Source organism: Vanacampus margaritifer, chromosome 1 (assembly GCF_051991255.1).
Source record: "Vanacampus margaritifer isolate UIUO_Vmar chromosome 1, RoL_Vmar_1.0, whole genome shotgun sequence".
In the NCBI taxonomy this organism is placed as follows: domain Eukaryota; kingdom Metazoa; phylum Chordata; class Actinopteri; order Syngnathiformes; family Syngnathidae; genus Vanacampus; species Vanacampus margaritifer.
The window spans coordinates 54,009,086-54,037,063 of NC_135432.1; the positions used below are offsets into that span (position 1 = coordinate 54,009,086).

At 41.7% G+C, this 27,978-nt stretch overlaps 3 protein-coding genes across 8 annotated transcripts in view; 2 read left to right on the forward strand and 1 right to left on the reverse strand.

Annotated features, from left to right (window-relative positions):
* tiam2a (TIAM Rac1 associated GEF 2a) overlaps positions 1 to 7,428 on the forward strand; it is a 97,303-nt gene extending 89,875 nt beyond the window's left edge. For 5 of the 6 annotated variants that reach the window (XM_077549544.1, XM_077549466.1, XM_077549300.1 and 2 more), the window contains exons 22-27: positions 915 to 1,023; positions 1,665 to 1,723; positions 1,820 to 1,922; positions 2,101 to 2,194; positions 3,366 to 3,520; positions 4,534 to 7,428. In XM_077549544.1, coding sequence (XP_077405670.1) covers positions 915 to 1,023; positions 1,665 to 1,723; positions 1,820 to 1,922; positions 2,101 to 2,194; positions 3,366 to 3,520; positions 4,534 to 5,165 — 1,152 coding nt within the window. In that variant the 3' untranslated portion in view covers positions 5,166 to 7,428. The other variant, XM_077549716.1, reaches the window with a different exon arrangement.
* Positions 7,429 to 11,861: 4,433 nt separating this feature from the next.
* Positions 11,862 to 27,978, reverse strand: part of tfb1m (transcription factor B1, mitochondrial) — a 33,105-nt gene continuing 16,988 nt past the window's right edge. The window contains exons 7-8 of the mRNA XM_077550461.1: positions 14,048 to 14,175; positions 11,862 to 12,688 (exon numbers count right to left, since the gene is read on the reverse strand). Coding sequence (XP_077406587.1) covers positions 12,427 to 12,688; positions 14,048 to 14,175 — 390 coding nt within the window. The 3' untranslated portion in view covers positions 11,862 to 12,426. The remainder of the gene's footprint in view (positions 12,689 to 14,047; positions 14,176 to 27,978) is intronic.
* Positions 23,577 to 27,977, forward strand: LOC144037571 (claudin-20). The gene is made up of 2 exons (XM_077549174.1): positions 23,577 to 23,830; positions 24,363 to 27,977. Exon 2 carries the CDS (start codon positions 24,430 to 24,432, stop codon positions 25,171 to 25,173), a length of 744 nt encoding a protein of 247 aa, XP_077405300.1. The 5' UTR covers positions 23,577 to 23,830; positions 24,363 to 24,429; the 3' UTR covers positions 25,174 to 27,977.

Here is a 27,978-nt window from a genome sequence, read left to right on the forward strand (position 1 = left end):
TCTGTTCTTTTGCCTTTTGGGCACTGAATACATTTCCAGATTGATAGAATATTTAGTTGGTATCCTTCCCAGTAGAAGTATCCAAAGTGAATCTGCAATGAAATGTTCTGTGATGAACATTCAAGTGTGTTATTTAAAGCGGATATATGTTTGAAAACTTGACTTTTTAATGTGTCTACACAAATATCGATTGTCTACCGTACCGGTGTAAAATTAAACATGCAAATAAATCTTTAGTTATCTGCCCATCTCTGAAAATGCACCAGCTGTTCTGCTCTTCCGTCCCACTGTTACGAGGCAGTGGGGCTAATGAACAATTTGCTTCTCGCGCGGTGTGCATGTGCCACAAAAATGTTTTAATGGTCTGCTTGTTTTCTACTCCCGTGATTTGCTTTCGCTAATAGAAGCAAGCAGCCGGCTGAACACTCACCGCTGCTCGCTGTTGACCCAGTACTATGTGTTGGGGAGACAAATCTTCCCGTAAAACAAGCTGAATATCATCATGGCGGGAAATATTCTGTTCAAATACCGGCATGGCTCAATGGTAAGAGTGGTCATCACTCACCATCAACCCAGCGGTGCCCTTTAAGCAAGATCCTGAACCCCCAGTTGCTCCCGCTGCGTAATCAGTAGGTCAAATGAGGAAACGGTGTTAAAGCACTTTGCATACCTAAGATTGAAAAGCGCTATACAAGTGAAGGCCCAGTTCCAATACTTTATTTCCATTATTCTTGATTCTTGGGGCTTTGGAGCCAACATGGAGTGGCATTTCCAAACTCAAATACACCCAAGATGTATTTTGTGAGTTCTTTTTTTTTTTTTTTTGAAAACATATCATTTAAAGTTTTTTTCCCTACAATTTACGAATAATAATTTTAAAAAAAATCTCACAGTATTGTTTGTGTGTCTCATAGGTGACTGAAATCTCTATGGGGGAGTTTCTTCTGCATTCCACTGCAGTTTGGCTCAATCCTCATCCGTCATTGGGCCGCATGAGGAAAGACCCGGAAATGACCGTCTTTGGTAAGTCTGCCTTCTCTGCTAGTGCATTATGAGTAAAATAAAATATTCACCAAGCCACCGTCGAGGCATATCATAAGATATTAAGTTTTGATGATACTGTCACACGAGGTCATGTGATTTTTTTTTTTTTATGATCCTCTCTTGAATTGGTTCCCGTAAGATCAGCGGTGTACCTAATGATGTGGCCAATTTACGCTGCGTGGTTCCAGTGGTGCAATTCCAATTTTTTATTTTTGCTCTCAAGCACCACAATTTGTTTATGCTAAAAAAAAAAATCCTCAGGCCTCTTTCAATGGTATTGGATATTTGCCAATGTGTTAATGTGAGCTTAATGTCATTAGAATATACCAAATGGTGATGTATAGATGCCCCAAAACAACAGAAATAAACACATTAATACCAAGGTTACTGCCATTGAAAGCCATGGGAGTAAGAGTAGGCCCAGGTCAGCTGTTTTAGCACATTGGTATTTAAACAACATGACTTTGCGGAAAAATCAGAGTATTGCTGTGAAACATCTTTTAGACTTCAAGTTTGCATCTATTAATGCCTCTGTGGCTTCTACCCCTTCATTCCACTTCCCCCATGGGGCATTCACACGCGCAAGGAAAGATGCTGAGAATGTTTTTCTTTCTTGCCAGTCTTCAAGAAAGCAGTCATATTGGTCTACAGGGAAAACAACAAGATGAAGAAGAAGATGGTGAGGGGCTGCGCTGATGCACTTTCACATGGCATAAATGCCATCTTGGCATCATAACCCAACATTAACATTACTCTCTTGTTTTCATGTGATCAGACCAACCCTCGTTCGGCGCTTTCCCACGGCGATCCGGACCCGTTCAAGTTCCGTTGGCTCATCCCTCTTTCTGCGCTCCAGGTCAGGCTGGGAAATGCAGCAGGTAAGCAAGCTGTGCCACCCGACTCTGCACACGTGCTTGGCAAATGTTAAGCTACAAGTTGAAGCGTCACTAAACTCAAGCTACAGATCAGAGAAGCGTAGCAAGCTAGCAAAGTGTCCAAACAAAATGATAAATTAACACCGATTTTCAAACGTGTTTGTACTCTGGTTTCTCTCAGGACCAGGCACAGAAAGCAGCTGCATTTGGGAGCTGATTCACTCCCGGTCTGAAGTGGAAGGGAGACCTCAGACGGTCTTCCAGCTGTGCAGCAGGTCAGCCATTGTTCTTCTCGACATTTTACTGGCACAAATAAACCAACAAAGATGCGTGATATGTTGTAAATAAATAGTTTTCGGGACAATTTCCCACATCACATTTGACCGTTCTCTCACCCTCACACTGGTTGGGAAATCACTGGTTTCAATAACTGCTGAAAGTGTCCGTCACCAGTAATGCGTGTTTCCTTTCTGTTGTGAGGGGAATTCACAGCAGGCGATTGTCCTACTGCAGCACAGTATGGTTGGCTGCTCGCAAAGATCAATAAACGAGCCACCTCCGAGAGGACCGCCGCTTTATTTATTTATTTATATCTTTTATCTTGTTTAGGCTGAGCAGTTACACACAGCAAAGTGAGGAATGGATGGAGATGAGAGAGCGTAACTCCACTAACTCCAGCAACCACAAAAATGGTGCCATCGGACACTAGTTAGCCCACAAGGACAACATGAGTAGCCCGCCCATCTGTTCTAAAAAATAGCTCAGCAGTGATTGGACACTTACTAAGAATCAAAACAGAAGAAAAATGTTTATTTATTTTAACATGGTACGCTTGCTGTATTACTACATTTTTATTATATTTTGTTAAATAAATCAATAAAATAGACTGTTCTGTGGGAAAAATGCTGTTTTTGTTTATCCAAATGACATTTTAGGGACACAGTTTCAGCCTCAAACCGGTTGTGCCAAAAAATAACACATATGATCACAATTCTTCTCATTTAGAAATCTCTCTCCAATAAGACATATTTGACTTTTCCAGAGTCCAGATATTCAATCCCAGGTACTGATTTATGCTTTTTTTTTTTCAAGTTTTCGGTTCAAGGGGCATCTGAAAATAGCTGGCACTCAATGAATTAAATAGGTCACACATTTTGACAACTTAAGTGCTGAGAGCCCGACTGCAGGATCAACATCATTCATGTGCCCTTAGAATGAGTTTTAACTGAGAAATAAAATAGAATTTACAGGTTGCTTATATTTTGCAGCTTGCCATCAAGATGGAAAGTCTCGTAATGCGCTGAGAAATTGGGATCAGGCTGAATGAATGTCATTGCGCTTCTCTCTGGGGACTCTGGCAGCAATCCTCTTAATCCACATTTCGACTCTGAAATCAATTGGGCATCACGCTATGTGCTCAATCCCCCTCGTTTGCGTCCTCCCCAGTGAGCCCGAGAGCAAGGTGAGCGTCATCAAGGTGATCCGCTCGCTCCTCCGGGAGAACGCCAGGAGGAACACGAGAGGCGAGGCCACTTTGGAGCGTGGCTGTAAGGAACGCCTGGCGACCATGCGCGCCGCCGCGCCATCTGCCAACAGGATGGGTGAGTGTCACAATAAGACACCCCCACACACACACACAGGGAATTCCTTCAAAACAAATTCCAAAAGATAATGGCCTCCAAATTTGAATGGCCTTGAAGTCGTACCATTTTGTCACCTACTGAAAATCAATCCATCCATGTTATTAATTATAATTCCATATATCAATGACAACATTCACTAAAACTTCCTTCAATTATATTTAATAATTAATCATTAGGGATAGACAGGCAGATTATCGCCGCCCATATTGGGCATTTTGCCGAATATCGTTTTTTTTTTTTTTTTTTTTTTTTAAATCTCACAGCCGTTAAAGCCGGTAAATCTAAAACCATTTAATCTCAGGGAACTATTTAAATTTTCAGTTTTTATAAGAGACATTTTGTTTTTGTTAGATATTAAAACAAAGTTTAAGAATTTAGGTATTTTAAAATTTTGGAAAAAAATATTTATTGTAGAAAAATGTAGAGAGCTATGGTATTTACTTGTTTCCATTTAACCTTTTAAGACGTACTCCTAACCTTGAGAGATACCTGAACATTTTGTTAGAAATTTAAAAGGATGTCTATTCTCTTAAGGTTTAAAATTTTTTTTTTTTAAATGTTCAATAAACATGCTTTAAAACATTACAACAGAGTCAAAATTGGCCTTTGTATTGTAAAAAAATTGGACGCTAATATCCCCCCCGCTTTTTGGCTCCAAATATCAGTTATCAGCCTTCTGCACTGGTATCGGCCCTTAAAAAACGGTCTATCTCTATTTATCATCTCCACATAATATATCCTTAAAAAGCTCTCAGCATTCACACGCAATTTCCATTCAACATCGTGCAGGAAGAAGAAGATCTTCTTTTTCTGCCTTCGGGTGGTTTGGCTTAATGTGTGAAGTGTGAAATGCACCTTCGCCAGATCCTATCTGGACTTTTTAGGCCATCAAAAGACCGCCGGGCAACAAGCTGCGTGTTTTGTTCCGATAAGACCAACATGTATGATGGGCGTGTCCATCTTCACTGCAGGCTCCTCCAGGGCTTCCCGCGTGTGTCGGCAGCCCCTCGCAGACCTCCCTCCCCAGTCCGGGAATCTCAAGTCCGGGACCGACTCGGACGAAGGCAGCCTGAGCAGCGGCGGCTGCGGTCCGGCCGGCGCCGCCCCGCACCTCCTTCCCGTCCAGGAGGGTTGCCCGGGGTACTCGCAAGCCACTTCCGTCTCCGTAAAGGAGTCGGACATTCTCAGCGACGAGGACGACGACGGCTTTAGCGAGACTGCGGGCGCCAAGAGGGGCGCTCTGGACGCTCAATTCTTCCAGTTAAAAATCTCGGAAGAGCCCGTGCTGACGTACGTCCGGCCCGAGGGGGACGCGCCCAGACTGGCAACAGACCGTCCGAGTGCGGCAAAGAGGAAAAGCGGCAGTCTGAGGAGGAGCCAGGGGGCGCTAGCGTGCATGAAGGAGCAAAGCGGTTCATTGGACGCCCGCAACGATGCGTCGTCGTCGTCGTCATCCTCGCCGCCGCCGGGCTTGTTGGACCTCAACGCACTCCTGGAGCGAGAATTCAGCGTCCAAAGTTTGACCTCGGTGGTCAATGAGGACTGTTTCTATGACACGGCCTTGGAGAGACCCTCGAGAGCGCAAGACCACAATTCCAGTTAGCGCAAACAAGATGGTTGCTTTACAGACTCTCCTAGCAGGCTGGGGAATTCACACAGCTTGTTAGCAAGCACAAGTGCATTTGATTCAGTCTGCAGTCATTTTGGAAAAGTAGTACACCTTAGCCGACTTTATATTTGGAGTTCGGCGTTTGCGTATTAGCTCATTTTGTTCAGCACGCTAGCAGTTTGGTGCCATCTGGTGTCGAAGTGAGTTGATGAGTTTCATTTAGACATAAGTAGTTCCTAAAGCATCTAACAGCAATTAACAAACCTTTTTACGAGGTGGTTGTCAATTACCCACATACACACTTGTTCAGTTAGGAGCCCTGGAAATGACAAAATCGGAGAAAACAAAATTGAATTGTAATCACAAATAGTGGGAATAAAATCTTTAAATATCCAGTGAAAATGCACTATTCGTGTGGGATCGAGACGGAGCCCTGCTGCATACCTGCGAGTAATTGGTGCACAAAAAGCCTTGTAATTGCCAGTGGCTGCCACGAGATGGCGACTATGCTATTAGACATGGTTGATGGCCTGACTAAAATGAAGCTCCTCCCCTCACTTCAGCATAGTTCCTTGGCATCAAGATGCCACAAAAATGGCACCAAAGCAATATTTTTATACGATAACATGGTTTTGGCAAAACGACTAATACGTTTATTTGGGGAACTGTTGTTCAATTTAAAAAAAAAAAATTGTGTTGGGAAAAAAAAAGCTTGTAAAATGGGTTCAAGTAAGAATATTGCAATTTCAGTTTGATGTTGAAAAAGTAAAGAACAAATCCATTTGACAAGAAACATGAAGTAGACACATTTTGTTTGCTAGCGAATGCGTTTGACCCCCAAATTGCAACTGAGCAGGTTTTTGGGGCTCAAAATATTCGTTGATGCAATTCGGTCCTTTTTTTTTTTTATTGTGGTCAGACCTGTCAGAGGAAATGTCTGAAATGCTAATGAGCGCATAATAAAACTTTAAATTAAGCGTGGTTGGGTTCCCCACCCTGCCCTTCCTCAGGACGAGCGACCCACGGGGGACAAAAAAAACCCATCTCAGCCGTGCATTCTATCCATCCTCCCTTCAACTTTGCTGATTGGCAATTTTATTTATTTTCTGCCACCTTTTTCTCAAGAAAGTTCTAACAGCTGGTGGGGAGGGCCACGGGGAAAATAAGAAAACATTGTTTGGAGAGTGGCTCATTTTTGGTTTGCTCACAGGTTGAAACTATGCAGCTCATAAAAATTATTTGGCAACAACAGTGAACATGTGACAATGATACGCTTACATCATCATCAGTATCATGACCTTAGCACGTGAACTTGCCACACGTGAAAAAATACGACAAACTGTTAATGAATGTTTTTTTTTTTTTAATATATAAAATGGCTGAGTGAATTTATTTTTAATGAAACTGGTGGTTTGAAAGAATTTTCATTTTCTATTATTGCTGTCACCTTTAAAAATAGCTGACAGGAACACATTTAGAAGTCGACTGAAAGATGGGAAATGATTTCAAAGGAGGAGATGATGGAGCTTTGATATACTTGTGGCGCGCGCACACACACACACACACACACACACACACACACAGGCCCAGCTCACGGTCACATGTTCACTGAAAGTGAAAATCCAAAGACCTGCTGCAGTCTTTTTGTTTCCTTTTTGTGTTTTGTGCACTCAAGTACACTGTGTTTGCCTCTATGATTGAACTATTGTATTTTTCTGTACATGTTTTAATGTTATTAATGCATTTTTTTAATTTATTACGTTAGTGTTGATTTATTTTGTATAAAAGTGTTTGCGCTCAAGACTTCAAGCGTTCAATTTACTTGCAAATAAAAGAAAACAAAAAGCAGGTTGATAATTTTGTTCTGAATAGCCTTTGGGATTGTTGATTTATTTTATGTGCAGAGGAATTATTGTTGGAAATGAGGCTGCTTTAATGATTCTGAAGAGCAATTTTTTTAAAAACAGTTTGTACGTTTCTATAGTTCTTGTGTACATATCCTTTTCAAATTGTCTTTTTTACTTGATACTGCACCTCTTCAAAATAAGGCAGGAATTAATTTGCAACAAACTCAAGTGCTATTTTTTTTATTTTTTTTGTAAAGCAACATGGATGGAGTTGAGGTACTATTGTTTTGAAGGCAATCCACTAAAGACAGTCCATTCTTTCTCCCCATGCCTTCAATGCTAGCATACCAATGAATGTGAATTCCTCCTCCTGATGGAATTGTTTTGGAAATAAATCTTTTATCTGTGAACGCTGCCTGGAGAACAGCGCTGTACTTGCGTGTGCGTGTGTGTGTGTGTGTGTGTGCGCGCGCGCGTGCGTGTGTGCGCGCGCGCGCATCGACAAGTGTAGTTGGGAGAAAATCACTTTCATTTTGCTTTCGTCCCTTTGGCGACAGTCCCCTCATGAAAACATCATTGGCTGTCAACGTGCACAATTCTCCCTCTTGGTGTCTTTTATCCTTCAGAGAGACCCACATTTTTTTTTAATTTGAACACCTGCAATGAAATTCAATTGACTCATTAAGTTCAGATTTTAGTAGTGTGCAAATCATCACTGTAGGTTTGAACACTTTTTTTTTTTTTTTACTGCCCCGTTCAGGGACTGCATTGCTAGCTGGTCACATAATTAGTTACTGGACACTGAAGGTGGAGTTTGCAGATTGAAGCTGCCATCAAGATTTGAATGGGCCAAGTTGTGACCTGTTCAATATGGACTCCTGCCAAATATGAAATGTTAACTGTTTGTTTTTTTGAATGTACAAACAATGGCGGTGATCAATCTACCTGATGGGAACGGTCACATTGCCCGTGTGCACCTTGACCTGAAGTAGAAAGCTTTACAATTCTTAAATGTTGTTGCTAACAAAATAACCAGACCCCAGGGTTTTGATCGAACCCAGGTTAATAACTCTTTGACTGCCAGACGTTTTCAGAAACGGGTTGTCCCCACTGCCAGCCGATTTAAGCATTTTGAGTGATCTTTCAAGGTCCACAGAAAATGTTGTGTTTGGACTATGGGAACACACATACTACCAAATGAAAGATTGGACTCATCTTTCATCAGAAAAAAAAAGTTTGTTTCTAGCTTATTCCGTTCTTCAGTAATCAACAATAGAAAATTGTAACTTTCACCGAAATTCTGTTTTGAAACAAGTGGAGAAAAACGGCTTTTTGTGAAACGATGTTATTTCATGCACTCTAGTGAATTGTACACTTCTTTTTGTCCATGAATGATGCCACAAACACCTAAATAGTGCTTTACTTCTATAAAACAGTACCACCAACAATGAAAAAGTCTTTTTTTTATAGTAAGAGAAGTTTATTTGCATAGAAAACTAACAATTTGACAAACTATTTACAAAGGTGTGCATGTGTGATTATTTACAATTGTGTGGATGTTTGAACTACATCAATTTTACTTTTGTGTGGTAAACAGTGTAACACTCGCCTGCGTGCAAGGGGACACTGCAAGATTTGCACCACAGCTTTGTCTCACTGTGAATGCCCCTTCGCATGCAGACCCGACACCTTCTTGCTGGCTTTTTTTTCCGGGAAGTAGCAGGCAGGTGTTCCAGCGTGTTTGGCCATGTTACCATCCAAGTCAGCTTTCAGGATCAAAATACGGTGACCCGGTATTTTGTCTGGCTTCCTCATGCTCTTCCATCCCAACTTCCTCCTGGTCTTGTAGCAACAGCCACCCTCTCACCACCTGCTGGATGAACTCCAAAAAAGGTTGACTCGTCCCAGGATTTTTTTTTGTGTACAAGATGTAGGCATTGAACATGCATACTTGGAAAAGATAGGCAACAAACTTTTTGTGCCACTTCAACGTTTTCCGTGTGAATGGGTGGTACGAGATGTTTTGATCCATCTTGTCCACTCCATTCATCTTGGAATTGTAGTCCACAACACAAATTGGTTTTTCGAAAGGCACTTTTTTTTTTGTGCCTTCCGCCACACCTCCACTGTCCGCATTTCATCTTTATGAAACGTTGTCACCATCCTCAACAGACGTTCGTCCTGCCATGCCACAATCAAAACATTTGTGTTGTGCCTTACCAGTTTCCCCCCCACCCCAAGGCCAGTGTTGGTTAGGCACGTTATCTCACTGGGTTCACCCCTGTTCTTCCTCAGCGTTCCACAAACATTGGTACGCGCTGCCAGGAGACGTTCACACAAAGCAATAGAGTTATAAAAATTGTCCATGAATAGTGTGTACCCATTTCCTGGCAGACGATCCAGTAAGTTGAACACTGTATCAGGGAGAGAACAACTAATGCCAACATAGGGTTGCATATTGAAACAATAGCCGGTTTGGGAGTCACACAAAATGTACGATTTGATCCCATATTTGACCGGCTTTTGGGGGTTGTACACCTTGAAAGAAAGATGTCCCTGAAAACTCATCATTCCCTCATCAATACAGATATTCCTGCCCGGTTGAAACAGTTCCTTGAACTTGCTTACAACGTGATTGAACACAGGACGAATTTTAAATAGTTTGTCATCTGAACTGTGTGTCTCGTTGTTGTTGAAGTGCAGGAAACTCCAGATGAGCTGGAAGCGGTTTCGAGGCATCGCGCGACTGAAGAATGGTGTCGTCTCTATTTCGTCCTGAGTCCAATACATTTCGATACTGGGCTTGTTTATATACCCAGTAAGGAATTGGAGTGCAAAAAACGTTTTGAGCTCAGACACAAGACACTGGCTTCCAAGCACGACTCCTGCAGTGTGGCAGACTTTCAGCCCGTTTTTGCATTGACTGACGTGCAAATAAGTTTGTCTGATCAGCAATGTGCTGCAGAAGTTCGTCTGTGATGAAGAGCTGCAGGAAGTCAACTGGCCGGGTTGAATTCAGCTCTGCTGCGGCACCTCTCGGTCCTGGCTCCGCAGTAAAGGGGAATGCGTTTGGCTGCCAGCCAGATTTTTGGGGATCTGCAAATATACATTTCAATATCATATAATATTCATTTTAGATCAGTGTGATGCAATAAATAAATAAATAAATATATATATATATATATATATATATATATATATATATATATATATATATATATATATACGTTTTTTATTGGATCCACTGGTTGATGGACCTTTATTCTGCTCACTCTGAGCTGCAGCTGAAAGAAATATATACAATTACAATAATATCGAAAGAGCATTTTCTTTTGTTGTTGCGGTGTATTGAAAACACTTTTTTTTATACCTCTCTTTGTCGTCTTTGCAGTGGGACGTCGCTGTGAGCACGATCCACGATCTATGAATTGCACATTCACGTTACACGAGGTGCTAGCAGCGTGCTGGAAAAGTATCTCATAGCAAGTTTGTGCTTACCTTCGACGTCTTCTGCGGATGAAATACTGTCCGAATCACTTTCTCCGTGGTCAGACTGTACCCACTCCTCCGAAGAATATCCATCGGACTCAGGATACTCTTCGTCGTCGTCCGATTGAACGTCCGATTGAACGTCCTCGTGCGGAGAAGTGCTCGGTCGTGCACCACGTTTTCCGGCGCTAGCACCGCTAGCCTCCGAGGCCTTAAAACGTGGTCGAAGCTGCCGCCGCGTCAACGCTGCAACTTCGGCATCAACCTCATTGTCGCCATCATCATCACCTTCGTCGGATTTAATGTCCTCGCGTGCATAAGTGCTCGGTCGTGCACGACGTTTTCCGGCGCTAGCACCGCTAGCCTCTGAGGCCTCAGGACGTGAACGAAGCTGCCGCCGCGTCAACGCTGCAGCTTCGGCGTCAACCTCCTTATCACCATCATCATCATCATCATCATCACGGTCGTCATAAAGGTGCACTTTAGCACTGGTTGATGCTTCTCCTTTTTCAAAAAATCGATCAAGCGTGAGCTGCTTCTTACCGTCGGTCGCCATTTTTCGTCTACTCCTCGACGCTCTAGCCCCGCCTGGCCTTTTATACTACTGACGCCCACCCGATCTTGTCAAAAGAGAGTCATCGCTGCCCTCTAGGGGCCAAAAATAGTCATTAGGCACAACAGACCGGCTGGAAACTTTCACCAGACATGCGGAAGGGTTTCTCCACCAGTTTCAAAAAAAAAAACATTGGATGACGTCTTTAGACGTCATTGGCAGTGCTCCGTAGGTTTTTACTTGACGTCTTTAAACGTCAATGGCAGTGAAAGAACCACTGTTTTCTGTTTTCATCTCTGCTAGTTTTAGCCACACCATGACAAATTAAGAAATAATAACTTAACACATAAGATGGGGCCAGAGGGGGAGGATTTTACAAAGGATCATTACTGAATGAAAAAAACGTCTTTTTGTCGTTATTTTTTGTCAGTGAAAACTTCACTTTTTAACTAAACATGCAGCATGCTTGCTTCAACTTCCAGCACCACAGAGGCATTCAGGGTGCATGTTAATAGTTTTCTCTTGATTATGTTTTTATGACTGTGAGAAGCCAAATTTTAAATCATGCTTAAATTTGGATTAATTGCCCAGCTGTCTCACAGTTGTAATTGCCTATCTATCTATCCATCCATCTTTTTTCTTTTTTAGATAGCTAGCTAGCTAGCTACAGTATAGCTTGTTTAACTAGCTACATTATCCATCTATCTATCCATCCCGATTTTTTCTTTATCTATCTAGCTAGCTACAGTATAGCTTATTTAGCTAGCTACATTATCCGTCCATCCATCCATCCAATCAGGCTTTTGTCAAAACATTTTATTGAAAAGCTGACCCCTGGCACTATACAAACGGGTAATATGAGTTGTGTTTTGAACAAAGCTGACTTTAAAAAAACAGTCCCAGTGGCTTTTCACAACACTGCACACATTCCTGTGTGTGATTTTTTGTCCTCCCCGGTGACGGCAATACACAGTGGAGAACAACCAAATGACCTGGATATGCTGCAGCCATGTTGTTGACACTATAGGTTCGATTCTGACATTCTCACTTTGGGGTGAACTCGCTTTTGTTGCCTGTGGTTGAGACATGAATGGCTTTGAGTTATTTTTAAATTGAAGGGACATTGTGTTTACATTGTTACACCAGCTGGACCAGTTGTCCTATGATTTTTTTTTTTAAATATATATATTTGCCAAAATGTGACACACTTAAGTGAATTACTGTAGATTAGAATGAACATCAACAAAGCTTTAACAACTGCTGCATTCGGGCCAGTCTGCTCTTTAGCCTCCAATAAACAGCCGCTTGGCGCTCTTGGATGCATGACAAAAATGCACGCCACTGCCAGACGCAAATGTCAAGGCACCTAACTGCCTTCTGTTGTGCTTTCTTTCTCCTCGTCGTCAAGTTCAGTTCCTCTCTGCTTGGCAAGGCGTTTGAGCCGGAGCTCTTCTCGGAACTCGTAGCCGAGCAGAAGCGGATCCCGGGCGCACATGTCAGCGTAGACGTCCGCCAGCACTTTAACGTGGGGGATGGTGAGTTCGGTGGGGCGCAGGGTGGGATCCACATCTGCCTTGCACATCAGCTCCTCCGTCAAGGCGTCGCGACACGCATCGGGGAACAACATTCTGGCGGGAGGGAGAATCGAGAGCAGGCGCTTTGATATCTCCAATGATTACACATGTTTAATGCTCAAATACAAGGAAGGCATACGCAGCGTTTAGGGACAAAACTGCCTAAATATAAATAAAAGTGAAAATAAAAATGGTGACATAAAATATAATTAAAAAATTAAATAAATAAAAAAAATTAAATTTAAATCAACAAATATTGATATGCATATAAATAAAATTTAATAAAAATACAAAAATGAAAATGAGATTCAAAAAAATAAAAAGTTAGATTAATTTTCATTAATAAATAAAAAAAAGCTCTGCTCTCATAAAATGTCAACATGAAAAGCGTTATGAAATGTTATTCAAATGAAAGGGGCGGAAAGCAGAGCATTTTTATTTATTGATTGATATTCAACTCTATATATTTATTTTTGAATTTATTTTTTATTTCATTTTTTTTAACCTTGTTTTACATATATACATAATTACATATAGACAGTATTTTTTTTAGTTTTTATTTCTTTTTTTGTTGTAAATTTTTGAATTATACGTTTTACATTTTGTTTTCATTCACACATTTTTAATTAAAATGTATTTTTTGGTCCTCCATTGTTGAAATTGATGCGGTTAATTGAAATCACTGTAATTAATTGAAATAAATTTAAGTTAAGTTTTAATTTAATTAATAAAAATTTAAGTTAAGTTGAAATTAATTTAAGTTAATTGAAATCGTATTCATATGAAGGGGCAGAGAGAAAAGCATTTATATTTATTGATCAATATTTAATTCTATTTCTCTTCTATATTTGTTTTTGTATATTTTATTTGATACATATACACAGATTTTTTTGTTTTTATGTCCATTTTATTTTAATAAATTTTTTAATCATGTTTTACATCCATTTTTATTTTCCTTTTTTTTTTAATGAATTTTTGGGTTGTTGAAATTGTTGTGGTTAATTGAAATCACTTGCAACCTGCAATACACGCTAATTTGAAATCACTCAAGTCAAAAGGTGAAAATGGGTTTTCTATTTTATTTCAGGTATCTTGTGAAAAAAAAAATGCTATGGTGATATATAGGTCTTTGTTTAAAATAATTTGTCATTTTTTTGGTGGAAATTGTATTTTTCTAATAAAAATAATCAAATATACTGAAAATACTTTTTAAATCAACTATTAATTATTAATGTTCCGCATATTTCTCAAGTCAATGATTTCAAATGGCCATTCCGAGTAGCCAAGCGTCCCTGTCGCCTAATTGTCCAGTCGTGTGCCGCTTGCTTTCGCCAACACGCTCAAGTTGTATCAAATTGTTCGCCGACTAATAATTGCGGCTCTCGTTCACAACACGGCGACGTCACTTCTCACCCGATCCCTTTGTAGCAGTACTTCCTGCGGAACTGGAAAACATTCCGGACCACTTTCTCCACCAATTTGAAAGGCTGCTGGATGAGAGGCTGAACCAGAGGGGTGAAGTGAACAACTCCAACGTCCACCTGTGCGCGCGCACACACACACACACACGCACACACAGCAGCTTATATAATGTTGACCTTGGGAAGATACTGCAAAAAAAAAAAAAAGTGAGACTGAGGAGCAAAATGGTAGCAAAGTGAAAAAGGGTTGCCGGACAAAAGTGATAACGGCAAAGAGGAGGGAAAAAGGTGACGCAGCGTGGCTGGCTGCTGCGTTGTCATAGTAACAGCACAGACCAAACACTTTTTCTTCACTTGCACGCTGACTCACCTCTCCTTTATGCCACTAGTTTAGGAAATAAAATGAAAATGCTAAATAGAACACTGATGGTCATTGAGGGATATTCTACTCCCGGGTCCATTTTTCAAGATGAACCTAAAATGTACCATAAACTTTACAGGTGAACTTTATTTCACCTTTTCGACATTTTTAAATGCAAATGTCAAAAAATCTTATACGATATATCCTCAGTTGGATTACGGATGAGCCACCCAAAAAATGTCTTCCATGTTTTACGTGAATTAGTCACTTGGAAAATGTTGCTTGTGGTCAGGTGACTGCCTGGCTCCGTTTAATTGGTTGAACAAGAATGCTTTGTTATTGTTATACAATTCATTGATTGTTGTCGTTTTCGGATGTGGATACAGAGACCACACTAATCCATTATTTATACGACTAAAAACTTTAAACTCAATGAATTTGATGGAGTTTAACCGCCTTAAAATATCCAATTGCACATGCACATAAAAAAAGAAAAAAAAAAGAAAAAGGTAAAGTGAGTACAAATTAAGAGGAGTCAAACAGAGTCATGTGACAAGTCTCTCTGATGAGCCAAAATAGTTTGGGTAAATAAAGTAAAGTAAAAAGTAAATGTAGATAGATATATCAAGTAAAAGTAACATATTGCATTAAAACTATTCTGACAAGAACAAATGATCCATTTTGCCACTTGCTGTCAAGTGAAAAGGACATCACAGTTGTTCAGGGCTCGGGTGACGACCAATTGAGGCTAAGCTTCAGAAAACAGGCGAGCCATGATTGGTCGTTACTTGAGCAACTGTGATGTCATCTGCAGTTGACAGCAAGTGACAAAATGGCCGCCCCCTGAGATGGAATTCATATTCCACAAACACAATAGGAATCAGAATGCTGTTTTTAGACTAGTGGTTCTGCATAGAACATATTATTGTTAAGAAAATGGTGGCTTGACTTCCCTTCTGCATGTCCCCTTAAAATGCTTTTTTTTTTTTGTGATATAAAAATGAGTCATAAAAAAACACATCTTCCCCACCATTATCGTGGCCTATAATCTGTTCAACTGGATCATTTTTGTTATACCCTCTGAGAGTGAAAGCAAAAATACCCTGAAATATCATTGTTGCATAAGTGTGCACACCCTCATGAAACATGACTGTGTACAGAATAAACCAATCAAATTCTAACTCAGCACACATGCGCCACATTTAAAATGCCTGTGATTAACCCAAAATACATTTCTGATGCTCTAGTAAGCTTTTTCTGCCTTTTCTTTTTTGCTTCTTTAGCAGAATCCTGAGAGTTCTTTTTTTTCTTCCCTCTTGAAAAAAAGTACTCACATGGTCTCAGTTCACTAAAATATTACAAATTGATCAATACATGTTTTGTTTTGTTCTCACTGTGAACTGTACGACTGTTTGACAGAATATTTGTCAACAGGATGTACTTGTTGTCTCCGTGCGCAGGTGGTCGTTGTCGTCGTCGTGTGTGAGAGAGCTCGACAACCAGTGGAGGTGTCGCCTCTCGATCCTTCCCGTGTCAGCCTTAAGCTGACGTGACGTGCTGTTGAAGAAGTCGTGACAGACTCAGCAGAGTCGCTTTAGGAGCTCTCGCTTTTAGCAGCGAGCGCACACTCGCCGCGCTCCCTCCCTCATCGCTTGTTTGCCTCCGAAGGATCATCTTACTTCATCTTCTCAACACCAGAATGGAATCACACGAAACATCAGAAGACAATTTTATAATCCCGCGTGGGGGCCTTTTGTTAAGAGTTTTTGACATGAATGTTATATCTTAATGGGGCTGGCGTGGGGTATAGTGATGCGATCGCACAATCCGCGATGTGTGTGCGTGTGTGCGTGTGTGTATGAACCAATGGCCTGGCAAGGAGCTTAGCGCTCGGCGGTCCGCTGGCTAAGCGCACACATCACAAACATCATTGGTATTAGTCATCATCATCATCATCATTTCATTCCCTTTAAGGGCTTTTGGGTGCTTTTCAGAGAGCCATTAGAGACGAAAATGTATAATAACTCAGTGGTCCTGGATTGGAAAGAAGTTGTCAAAAGTAATCTATTAAATGACATGCTGTCCCTATGGAATATTTGAATATATTTTTGGTGTTTTTAGTCATCCCTGATTGCTGTTTATTAACCAGTGATTGGTGTTTATTTCGTACTTTTTATAGTGATTAAAAAAGGGGGATTGAGGTTGTACTATGTTACCGGCTTAGCAATGAGGTGACATGGCGGGCCAAAACTGCCAAAATCAAATATAAATAAATGTGAAAATAAAAACGGAGATAAAAAATTGAATTCAAAAATTGAATTCAAAAATTAAATATACTGTATAAATGGAAGTTAAAAACATATCTATATGTAAATAAATGAAATTAAGTAATCTAAGTATCTTCTCTTTTTAATCAAAATAATTTGCAAACAACTGTTTTTACTTTTATAATGACAGACCCAGTAACATATTACATCAATCCCCCACCCCCTTCTTTTTTTTTTTATCACTACGTGAATGTGAAGTACGAAATAAACACAATCACTGGTTAATAAACAGAAATCGGGGGGGAAAATGCTTCCATACATTTTAATGCAAAATTCAAATTAATCCGATTCGTTAATTAATCAATCGATAAATGAATCAATTATAAAAATATTTGATAGTGACAGCACTAGAAAGAACTTGCGACTCCCTCCATCAGTTCATGCAATTAACAACTTGACTGAGCGCCTCATGTTCCCCTCAATCTTGTATTCTTAGATTCGGTGACTCACTCATTCTCAGCTGTCCTCAGCACCGCAGCAGCGGCGCGTGGGATCAGGCCACCAAAAAGCAAAGTGGTCCAAGGACTCGTGAGGGATTCCTAACGAGATGTTTGGATTTTCAAGCAAACGTGCCGGTAAACCGCAGCGCTATCTCTTGTCACATCTCCAGATAGGCCCGTGTTGCCTCACCGCAGCGTCAAATGTGGCAATAGGACAGGAGTGGCGCGGAGCCCGATTGCCTGACAGCCAGGGTTGCTCCAAAATTGTTTTGTTTGGTGCAGAATCCCACCTTCGGTTGTTAGCATCCCATTCCTAGAAGTTCAGACTCATTCTCACCTGCACATGCACACAGGAGGAATTTCTGAATTGCAAAAAAAAAAAAAAAAGTGCTTCAGTGCTGCAAGATCAGACCACCATCTGTTCAGGTGAAGCAATTGAAACACATGCGCTGAAATATATAATGAGGTCATTTATATTCTACACGCCGTGATTTAAGAGAAGAGCATGGGGAAAAGTCGATATCGGCGGCATTTCAGCCATCAGCTTGTCCATGTCACTTTGCTATTATGATTTATGGATGGCCTTGCTACACAGCTTCACTAGGTAGCCCCATGTGATATGAACTGCATCCTGCCATTAATCCCCCCTCCCCCCACCCGTAACCTCAGCATGCAAGTAAACTCCACTGTAAATCACGTGCCGCCATATTAGCCAGCATGGAACGTCAGGTGCGATGAACACGTGCACATATAAGAAGTAGTGTGAATGCAATTATTGTGTGTAGGCTTGCGCAGGCGAAAACAAGCCACTCTTCTAAATGAGTTTGTTCGGTCGGAATCGATACCAAGCCCGGACTTTTACCATTGAGTTAATTTGGTCACAGGCACTAAAAACAAACATTTAATCTTTACTTTTTCAGTGTAGAGAAAGAAATATTCTTTGGGTTCACATCTGTATGAATATTGGTTGTGCAGTAAATGATCAGCTCTTTGTGTTCAGGTTATTGGTCAAAACCAACAAGGTTCTTTCTGGATAGAAGTGATTCCCAAGAACAGCTTTTAAGTTAAGCTAAGGTGCTCAGACATTGTGTCCCGAGTCCCGGCGGATTTCCCTCGCCCCATTGTCTTACCCAGTATTACGCAGGTTCCGTCCCTTTCAAAAAGGAATTCCCCTGTTAAATTCTTTCCTATTTACTTTCACATTCCCGTTAGTGCTCTCATTCTCATCCATATCTGATTGCTAGCAGCACGGACTTATATATACACTCAACAAAAATATCAACGTAACACTTTTGTTTTTGCTCTCATTTTTTTACGAGATCTAAAACTTCTTCCACTTACACAATATCACCATTTCCCTCAAATATTGTTCACAAACCAGTCTAAATTTGTGACAGTGAGCACTTCTCCTTTGCCGAGATGATCCATCCCACCACACAGGTGCGCCATATCATGATGCTGATTAGACACCATGATTTGTGCACAGGTTTGCCTTAGAAAAATAAAAGGCCACTCTGATAGGTGCAGTTTTGTTTTATTGGGACGTCTGGGGACTCAGAAATTTGGTCAGTACTGACTGGTTTTCTGGGTCTCCCCCTATTTTAAGAACATTAAAAAAAAAAAATTGTCGCTTCACATTTTCCTAATGCAAAAAATCAGCTGGAAAAGCAACAACGGACACTTAAAGGGGAAGTCAACCTTAAACATTTCTTGACAACAATATATGTGACTTCACTAGTCTAAACATGACATTCTGATGTATTATATTTGTGAAATATGAGTTATGAAGCAAAATGTAGCTTTTATCCATCACAGGGGGGGCGGCCATTTTGCCACTTGCTGTCGACCGAAGATGACATCACAGTTGCTCAGGGCTCAGGCAACGACCAATCACAGCTCACCTATTTTCTGAAGCTGAGCTGTGAATGTTCGTTACCTGAGCCCTGAGCAACTGTGATGTCATCTTCGGTCGACAGCAAATGGCAAAATGGCCGCCTTCTGATATTGATAAAAACTGCTGGATTTTGCTGCTTAGCTCATATTCCATAAATCTAATATTAATCAGAATGTCATGCCTAGACTAGTGAGGTCACATATATTATTGTCACGGAATGTTTAAGATTGACTTCCCCTTTAAGGGTTAGAGTAAAAACTCAGCCCGACAGCAAAGACTCCCATGCTAAAGTGATTGAAAAGGCCAAATATATATAGAAGACGATTGCTATCTGGAAGTCATCAGTCTGTTTTTTCAAACCCGCTTGAAGGGGAAGGTCCCACATCCACATTAACACACTTGTACTTTTCCATATTTCATGTGTTTGACCTTCCCAAAGGTCAGCTGGGACCTCCACTACTGCTTTGCTCTTTTGTTCTCTGGCTCCTCTTTCCCATTCCCACCTATATCGTGACAACATTCACCCGGCGATGTGTGAGCTGTAATTTGTCACAGCCGTCAAACGGAAATGTGACGGCAGAGACCCAGAGGGGCACCAGGCACCTTGATGCCGAAACCACCAAACACTTGCGCTTACATAATGACTAAGACTGAGAAAAACCAAAGGGGATGGAAAAGCTGGAAAGCTATATAGGAGAAGCCAGGTGAGAATATGTGGGAGAAAAGCTCACTGAGATGCTGCAACCCAAAAAAGAAGACTTACATTAATCATGAAGACACTTTAAGAAGACAACCCCCACATAAGCACAAAAACTAGAGTAGGCAGCAGTCGAAGTGGCCTAATATACAAGTTTGATGTTGCTTGCGGGCTTTGGAGAGGAAGGCTTTGGCTTCCTGTCTGAGCAGCCCAGCGCACTTCCCATGGAATGGCCCAAGGCATGCGAGACCTGATCAGCTCCTTTGAGAACTGCTTCCCTCACACAAGTTCTCAAACTGCCAGTTGTCATCCTTAACGGTGTAAATACAAGATTTGTAACATTAACGAGCAAGACGTCACATTCCCATCTTGGACGGCTTCGCACCTGGTAAACGTGGACACGAGACAGAACAGCTATCACGTAACACTCTCGCGCCTTAGCCGTGAACAAACCAAACCAATTACATAAGGGGCCACATAAAGGAGGGAAATGCTAATTGAACGATGAAAGACCCTCATGCGGGTCATGCAATAGCGTGACTGTTCGGGGTGTGCGGCAGAAAGCTCTGCTGCGAGGTGATAAAGAAAGAGGGGGGACCATGCTTTTAATAGCCGGTGAAATCTTCACACATCGCAGAGTCACACGTCGGCACTTCCTCATTGTATGTTAACTGCATTTTGCTCTTTCTCTCTTTGCACCTTCCTTCTATCAGCTATTTATTTATTCATCATATTCCCCATGGAGCAACACCAGTATCAGCACTTAGGATCTCATCAGTTACAAGGAGACAGGTCACACACACACACACACGACTGTGCCTGCAGAAAAGTGGAAAGATTCGTTCGTCGGGAGCTGCGGTGACACAAAACTAACATCATATTCCAGGCAACGCGATCCAAGCATTTTCAAATTGAATTTTTAGTCACTTCAGGGGAATTAAAGAGAAGATTTGTCTGTAGAAAAAAAAAAAAAAAGATCAATAGATGAAAAGATGATTTGAAAGGAATGGCTGCGACTTGTAATGGTCAGTCGGTGCCTGTGGCATTAGATTAGATTTGGAGCACTGCTTTTGCTGATGACCATGAAGCACAATACAAACAAAACACATCTGCATGCCAAATGGTATCAATCCACTGGTCATGTTTGTGTGCACCCTCAATTTGTTCTCTTTGTCATTCAGGAATCCAGAATGTCCTTGTTACACCCTCCCGTCGTACGCACTCCACTGAAAAGAAGAGATAAGCAGGCACACGTGGGGGAGCAGCTGGGAGGTTAAGTCTCACATTGACTGATCCATGATAAAGATGATTCCCGAGGATGGCTTCATCTTTATATGTGTTGCCGTTTCAATGCTTTACATGAAAAATAACCAAAACCCATTAAGAAACAGCTGGCACGGCAACTATTAAGGTATCGATCTACATGCCCCAATGTGATAGCAGAGATTCAGGAAAAAAATTATTCAAAATCCCTACCGTTTAATAAAACAACCGAAGCCATTTTGATTCACCACAAAAGTTCCCCCCAAAAATATTTTTGCTTCTCACAAAAATGTTAACCTCACAAGTCAGATTGATCATTGTGATTCACTCAAGGGAGTTCTTCACATAAACAATCTGGAACTTCACTCGGGAAAGGAGGAACTTGCTGTACGATACTTCGAGCTGATCGGACGATGTGGCATTGTGCACGTTTGTTTTGCCCAATCACGGCAATGGATGAAAATGTCGTCTTCAGTCTCGTCTTAGGAAAAATAAATACATAAATAAAAAGCACAAACATCTTTACCAGATAAAAATGCACGAAGCGCCTCTCGCTGCTTAACATTCAACAAGGAAACGGTGAGTAATTCTGAACAGAATTAATTACAGCAGCCATTCGTCTCCCCCGGCATCGGCGCTTCCTGGTTTTGTCCCGCCTTAAACAACGCCTGATTGGTCCGACCTAAAAAAGACCGGTTGCGAAAGTATCAGCGGAAGCAGTGCAAGATGGATTCTCGTATTACTTGGGAACAAATACCGTGAGAATTCAGCTTTCTGGCAACCGCCTGTTTTAGCTAAAGATATTAACAAGATTTCTCCGACAACAACAAAAAAACTTTCAAAAATATATAAGTTACTTTCATATACTGATAAAATGTCTTTACCCATCTCGAAATGGGAGACAGACTTGTCTATAGCACCGGAATCTGACTTTTGGATTCAAGTTTGTGAAAACGCATTTAAAATGACAAAACACACAAATTTACAACTTATCCAATATAAAATTATTCACAGAACATACATTACTCAATATATGATGAAGAAAATGGGACTCTCAGACTCCGACATTTGTCTCCAATGTTTACAAAACACTACAGACACTTATGTTCATGCTTTATGGTTATGTACTCCGGTTATGTATTTCTGGACTAAAGTCTTGGAAAAACTTTCCGCTATTTTGGACTGTAGGATACCTTTATCTCCAAACTTGTGTTTGCTAGGTGACCTAACAACAACTGACTTACCACATAAACAATTTCAATCTACACTTGTAACCCTTACTATCGCAAAAAAAACAATTCTTGTTAACTGGAAAAATAAACAAACTCTGAATATCGACCAATGGTCTAACCTCCTCATAAATCACATTTTAATGGAAAAAATATCTGCCTCAAATAAAAACCAAATATCAAAATTTATAGAAACATGGTCTACGTATATAGAATTTTGTAACCTAATTCTGGTTACTTAATTCTGCCTGTTAGCGAGAGCCACTATATCGTGATACATTATATTATTAGTATGGGATTTTTTTTAATAGGTTTTAGGTGAACTAATGAATACACACACGCTCGCACATACAAAAAAATAAGTAAATAAATAAATATATATATATATATATATATATATATATATATATATATATATATATATATATATATAAATTATAAAAAATAAAAAAGGAGAACAATGATGACATGTCAAATCGAATGAACAATACTGAGCTCTAAATAAATAAAAAAGCTTTCTGGCAAGGTTACAAAAATGGTTGCTCGGAGAACTAACTTTAACCACAAAATCCCTTATTGACGACTAAGAACAACAATATTGCTGTCTTTGCAAAGGAAGATTGTCGTATTGGGTCTCATTAGATTGTACAGAAATTCCTAATTAAGTGATCGATGATTGTACAGCAGTATAAAAATGACCCTAGGTTATAAACCATTTGACAAATTACTATATTTTTTAGGTTTTAAATTGAATTGCGCTGTATATTTTGTTTTACAATTCCACAAATTGAATATGAATTAGAATGCCATATTTAGACTAGTGAGGTCACATAACATATTATTGTCAAGAAATGTTTATGGTTGACTTCCCATTCATATTCCACAAACACAATACACTGTAGGCCTTTTTATCAGAATGTCGTGTTTAGTGGGGGCACATTGAATATATTATCAAAAAAAGGTTTGACTTGACTTCCCCTTTAAAGCACATGCACACCATTCAATCAAGGTTTAAAATCATTTTATAGTTCAATTTATGTAGAACAAACAAGGCAAATAGATTTGCTTCATTATTTGTAAGTAATATTTAAGCTCTATAAATAAATAACAATGGGGGTGGTTAAATTTGTGCAAACTGTAAAACTTGTGAATGTGCATGTTTGATTAAAATTTGTTGACAAGCTGCACACGCAGTTGGGAGCTCACACACAGACACACTGACAGACGCACACACACCGGGGAGGAGAGAGAGGAGAGGAACGGTGGGGGACGAGTGAGGAGTGGGGGAGTGATCAAGAATAGAGAGAGTGCCAGAGCACCGCGGCTCTTCCTCCCCGGCAGGCTTCGGTCCAGCCTGTGTGGTCCGTCAGGCTGGGGTGTGCTCTGCTCTCCTCCGCTGTTGCTAAGGAGATGGACGTCTCGAACGGAGCTGCGGTCCGGACCGAACTGTCCACATCGTCCCCTCCTCAACCGCCTGTCGTCGTTCAGCGTGTATGTGAATTTACCGGAACCATTGCCAACAACGTGACGCGTCAGTGGCCGCTCTGCAGCAGCAGCAGCCAGGGTAAGACCGACGAGAAAGCGAGAATTTCACACAAGAGAATTTCTCTTAATTCCTAAAAAATAAATATTTGATGCTGGAATAAGTAGACTGAGAAAGTTAGCTGTAACTTGTTTATTTATTGTTACATTACTTAAGTTAATGTCTTTTTTTTTTTTGCTTTTAAAAACACGATCTTTAACAGCACTGAATTTCACAGTGCTGTTAAAGATATTAAATGAGTATTAAGGTAAGGGCACTGCAGCTTTAAGTCTACATAGCCATTGAGCATTGCAAATGGCACAAAGTCATTTCTCCCTCTCCGGTATCAGCACTGTGGAAGGCACAGGAGAGGACATAGAAAATGCACACATGCACAATACACCCCTTTATTTTTGCTTACCTAGGGTCAGGCACAGTCAGCTCTTATTGCTCGTCCTTTTGTTTGCAGCCAGTAAAGTGTGCATGTGTGTGAGCTGAATGAGGGGAGAGAGGGGGCAGCGCGAGGCAGGCAGCCACTCTGCCCCTTTTTCTCATTTGTGTCTCCCTCCTCCAGACCAGTGGAGCTGCAGCCAAGGATCTGAAGAAGCGAGGGTTTGACTGGCGGCTGCTGGTTTGAGTGAATGCTACCTGGCCGAGACATGGCGTCCACAGGCATGCAGATATTCGGATTTGTGTTGGCGCTGTTGGGCATCATGGGCGCCATGGTGGCCACTCTGCTGCCCAACTGGAAAGTGAGCGCCGACGTGGGCTCCAACATCATCACGGCCATCTCCCAGATGCAGGGACTGTGGATGGACTGCACGTGGTACAGCACCGGAATGTTCAGCTGCACGCTCAAGTATTCGGTGCTTTCGCTTCCTGCGTACTTGCAGACGGCGCGCACCACTATGGTGTTGTGCTGCGTACTGGCCGCCATGGGCCTCTGCCTGGCGTCCCTGGGACTGAAGTGTACGCGGTGGGGAGGCGGACGGCGTTCCAAGCGGCACGCAGCCATCGCCAGCGGCGGCTGCTTTGTCGCCGCCGGCTTCCTGTGTCTGGTGCCGGCTTCCTGGTTTACCAACGAGGTCATCACCAACTTCCTGGACTCCACTGTGCCCGAGAGCAATAAGTTTGAGCCCGGGGGTGCCGTCTACGTGGCCTTCGTTTCCGCTGGGTTCCTCCTAATGGGGGGGTCCATCTTCTGCATGTCCTGCTCGGGGAAGAGGCACGGCCCCCAGGATCTGGTCCTGCTCCCCCCGCCTGACAAATTGCTACTGCAGCAACAGCAGCAACAGCTGCTCCAACAACAGGAGCTCCAGCATCAGTATTGCTCGCTCTCCCCGTTAGACAATAAGACGGGCTACAGCCTGCAGGACTATGTGTAGGTTAGCAGTGTTGCGTATGCACCAGCTTACAGGAGAGAGGGAGGAGTGGACGATCATAGCTTATGTTTCTTCAAGAGTCGGCTGTGCTCCACACAGGTGAGAAAATATGAGCCGCTCTTGTGTCTTGCCCCTGTCGTTCTTCTGTTTCGCAAGCACAAGCAGTGTGGGGGTAATCTCTGAGCAGCACCTTGGAACAAACACACTGAAGGCGTCGGGAGCACGGATGAGGTGCTGCACAATCCGAGGGAGCCGCTAACCAAATGCAAGACGTCCTTCATCGGTAAATCACTGCGAGGCTTCCCTGGGGAGTGGATTAAGCAAATAGGAAGGATCCCCCCCCCCCTCCTCGCCAAAGATTTGAATCAAAATTTAAAAAAAAAAAGCAATCACTTAGCTGCTATTTACAATCTTTTGTGGCTCCCTCAATTGACAACCAACGCAGTAGGTGGACGTCCTTTCATATATGGCCATATTTTTGTTTGCTGTTCCAGTGACTTTGATGTCTTGCCGCTACGCATGCTGTGTGGAGCCTGTCTTGTGTTTTAATACGGCGGGATGATCTGTACAAGTCCAAGAGACAGCCACACAATATGCCCGTGCCTGAAAAAGCTGTAGAGATGTAAACGTGCGGAAAGTCTTCAAAGAGGAGGAGGAGGAGGAGGAGGAGGAGACGTGGGCTGCTGGGCTGGATTGGAGCAAATGCAGACAAACAGATGCCTGCTCTCCTCCTCTCGGCAGGTGGAAATGTGAGAGAGACGGAGAGATTGAAGCCTTGAGCGGACCATGTTGGAGTGGGCTGTTATCATATTGCCATCCTGAAAACAACCCGTCGCTAAGCTGCCAATTGTGTCCAAAGTAACTAGTTGTGGCACATACATCAGCGCTCCATTAGACACACACTCCCCCACATACTTGTGTGTGTCCTTACAGACACAGTAAACACACGCCCATGCTGCTTTTTGCATGTTTTCACCCCTGCCATCCTCCTCCATGCTACCATGGAAACCAAATTATTGTCAGAGGGCTGGTGCTTGTCAGCCAAGTGATTTGTTTGTGGTAGGACATCCTTTTTTTTGCATATTCGCATTGTTCCATAAGCTTCAATCAGAGCCTCTGTGTACACGACTTAGTCTAATCCCCTTTATTAGCCAGAGAGAAGAGGCAGCATCTATATTAAATTGTTTAGAGATTTTCTTTTTTTTTTTAGTGGCTGGAGTTATAAAGAGGCAAATGTGAAGCCTCTCAAGTCATGGTTGAATGACTCGCTCTGTGGCAGGCGGCTAAAAAAGCTTTGAGTCATTCTCCATATGACTTGTTTTGCATTGACACTGCACCTGCACAAGGTCTCAGCATCTTAAATAGGTGCCACCTTGACTGCTATCACTGTCGCCCCGTCACACGTCACATGGATGCGATAGCTGACGGGAGAACTGATACATGTTGAAAACATGACCCCACACGCACACACATTCATACATACGCTCACCCACTCAAATATCAGAGGCACTGTTGCGCTTTCACACTTTCCTGTCCCAGTGTGCGTGTGTACTCTTTTGTAAGAGAGGAGTGGAGAAATATTGGCATTCTAATGGAGACAGCTTTTGGCAGTGATGCATAGGACCGCACAGTTCCCTCCTTCTCTCTCATAAACGGCGCTTTCTGTGGCGGGAGCAGATGGCTAAGCCCAGTTCGCCACCTGCAGGCCGCTGCCGGCACACCACAAGGTATCACTATGGGCAGCATCTCCAGCCCTGGCAGCCCCGCGGGAGAAGGTTTCTCCGGCATCTCCGACAGAGCTGGCCTGCTGACAATAACTCAGTGCCCATGCACCAGAAAAATGCAATAAACAAAAACGCTAAGAATGTGCCATGTCATCAACTAATACTGACGTTTTTTGCGTTTGAAGAATGTGCCAAATATTGTAGTCTCATGATGACATTTTATTACTATCCGGAATCCTTTATCTTTATTTTTCTAATGCGTTCTTTGTACACGGAATTGTACATTAGCGAATGTTTTTTGGATTTGTTCTGCCAGGCTAAGTCTCAAGTCAACTAGATGCTTGTGTGCAGTCCAGGGCGGCTTTCGAGGGTTATTTCAAATCCTCTTTATTCCTGATTTCCCAAAGCACAGTGAGATTCACTAAGCACGAGTGTGGGTAGGACATGAGGGTGGTATTTTCCAAATAAATATATTCATTCAGGAGTATTCAAGGGTCTGTGGCAGCTGTACACAAGTATCTACGTGTTTGTTTATGCTAAGGGACTTGGAATTCCCTCGGATCGTTCCAATCGAAGATACAATACCATGATCATACCATATCTTCTTTATAAGAAGAGCACTCCAATGCACCTTTTTGTGTTACTATTTTGAGAGCAGTTTGTTTCAAATGGTTGAGCATTTCAAGCTCCCTGCACCAGTACAAACACAACACAAGTGGCACTCTGAAAGAAAAAAAAAAAAAAGGGAATGACGTCTGAACGCTCCAACAGGGAGTTACGAGATAGAGGTTCCTCTTTTTTTTGTGTGTCTGTGCAGCTTGATATCAGCACGCAATTTCATTAGCTTAGAAGTGGCCTGAGTGCAAAGTGGCCCGAAGAATTTCGAGAGTTACAAATGTGCATAGAAACTGTACCAATCTTTTTTGATAAACTGCAGCTTATTTTTGTGGATGTTTTAGCACTTCTTACTTTGCCAGAGCATAATTGTTATGATGAGCAGCTCACAAGTTCTGAAACGGTTGTCTCAATGTGCTTGTGCAAGTAGTTCTATTTTTTACTAATAAAACTATTTTATGAAAGCAAC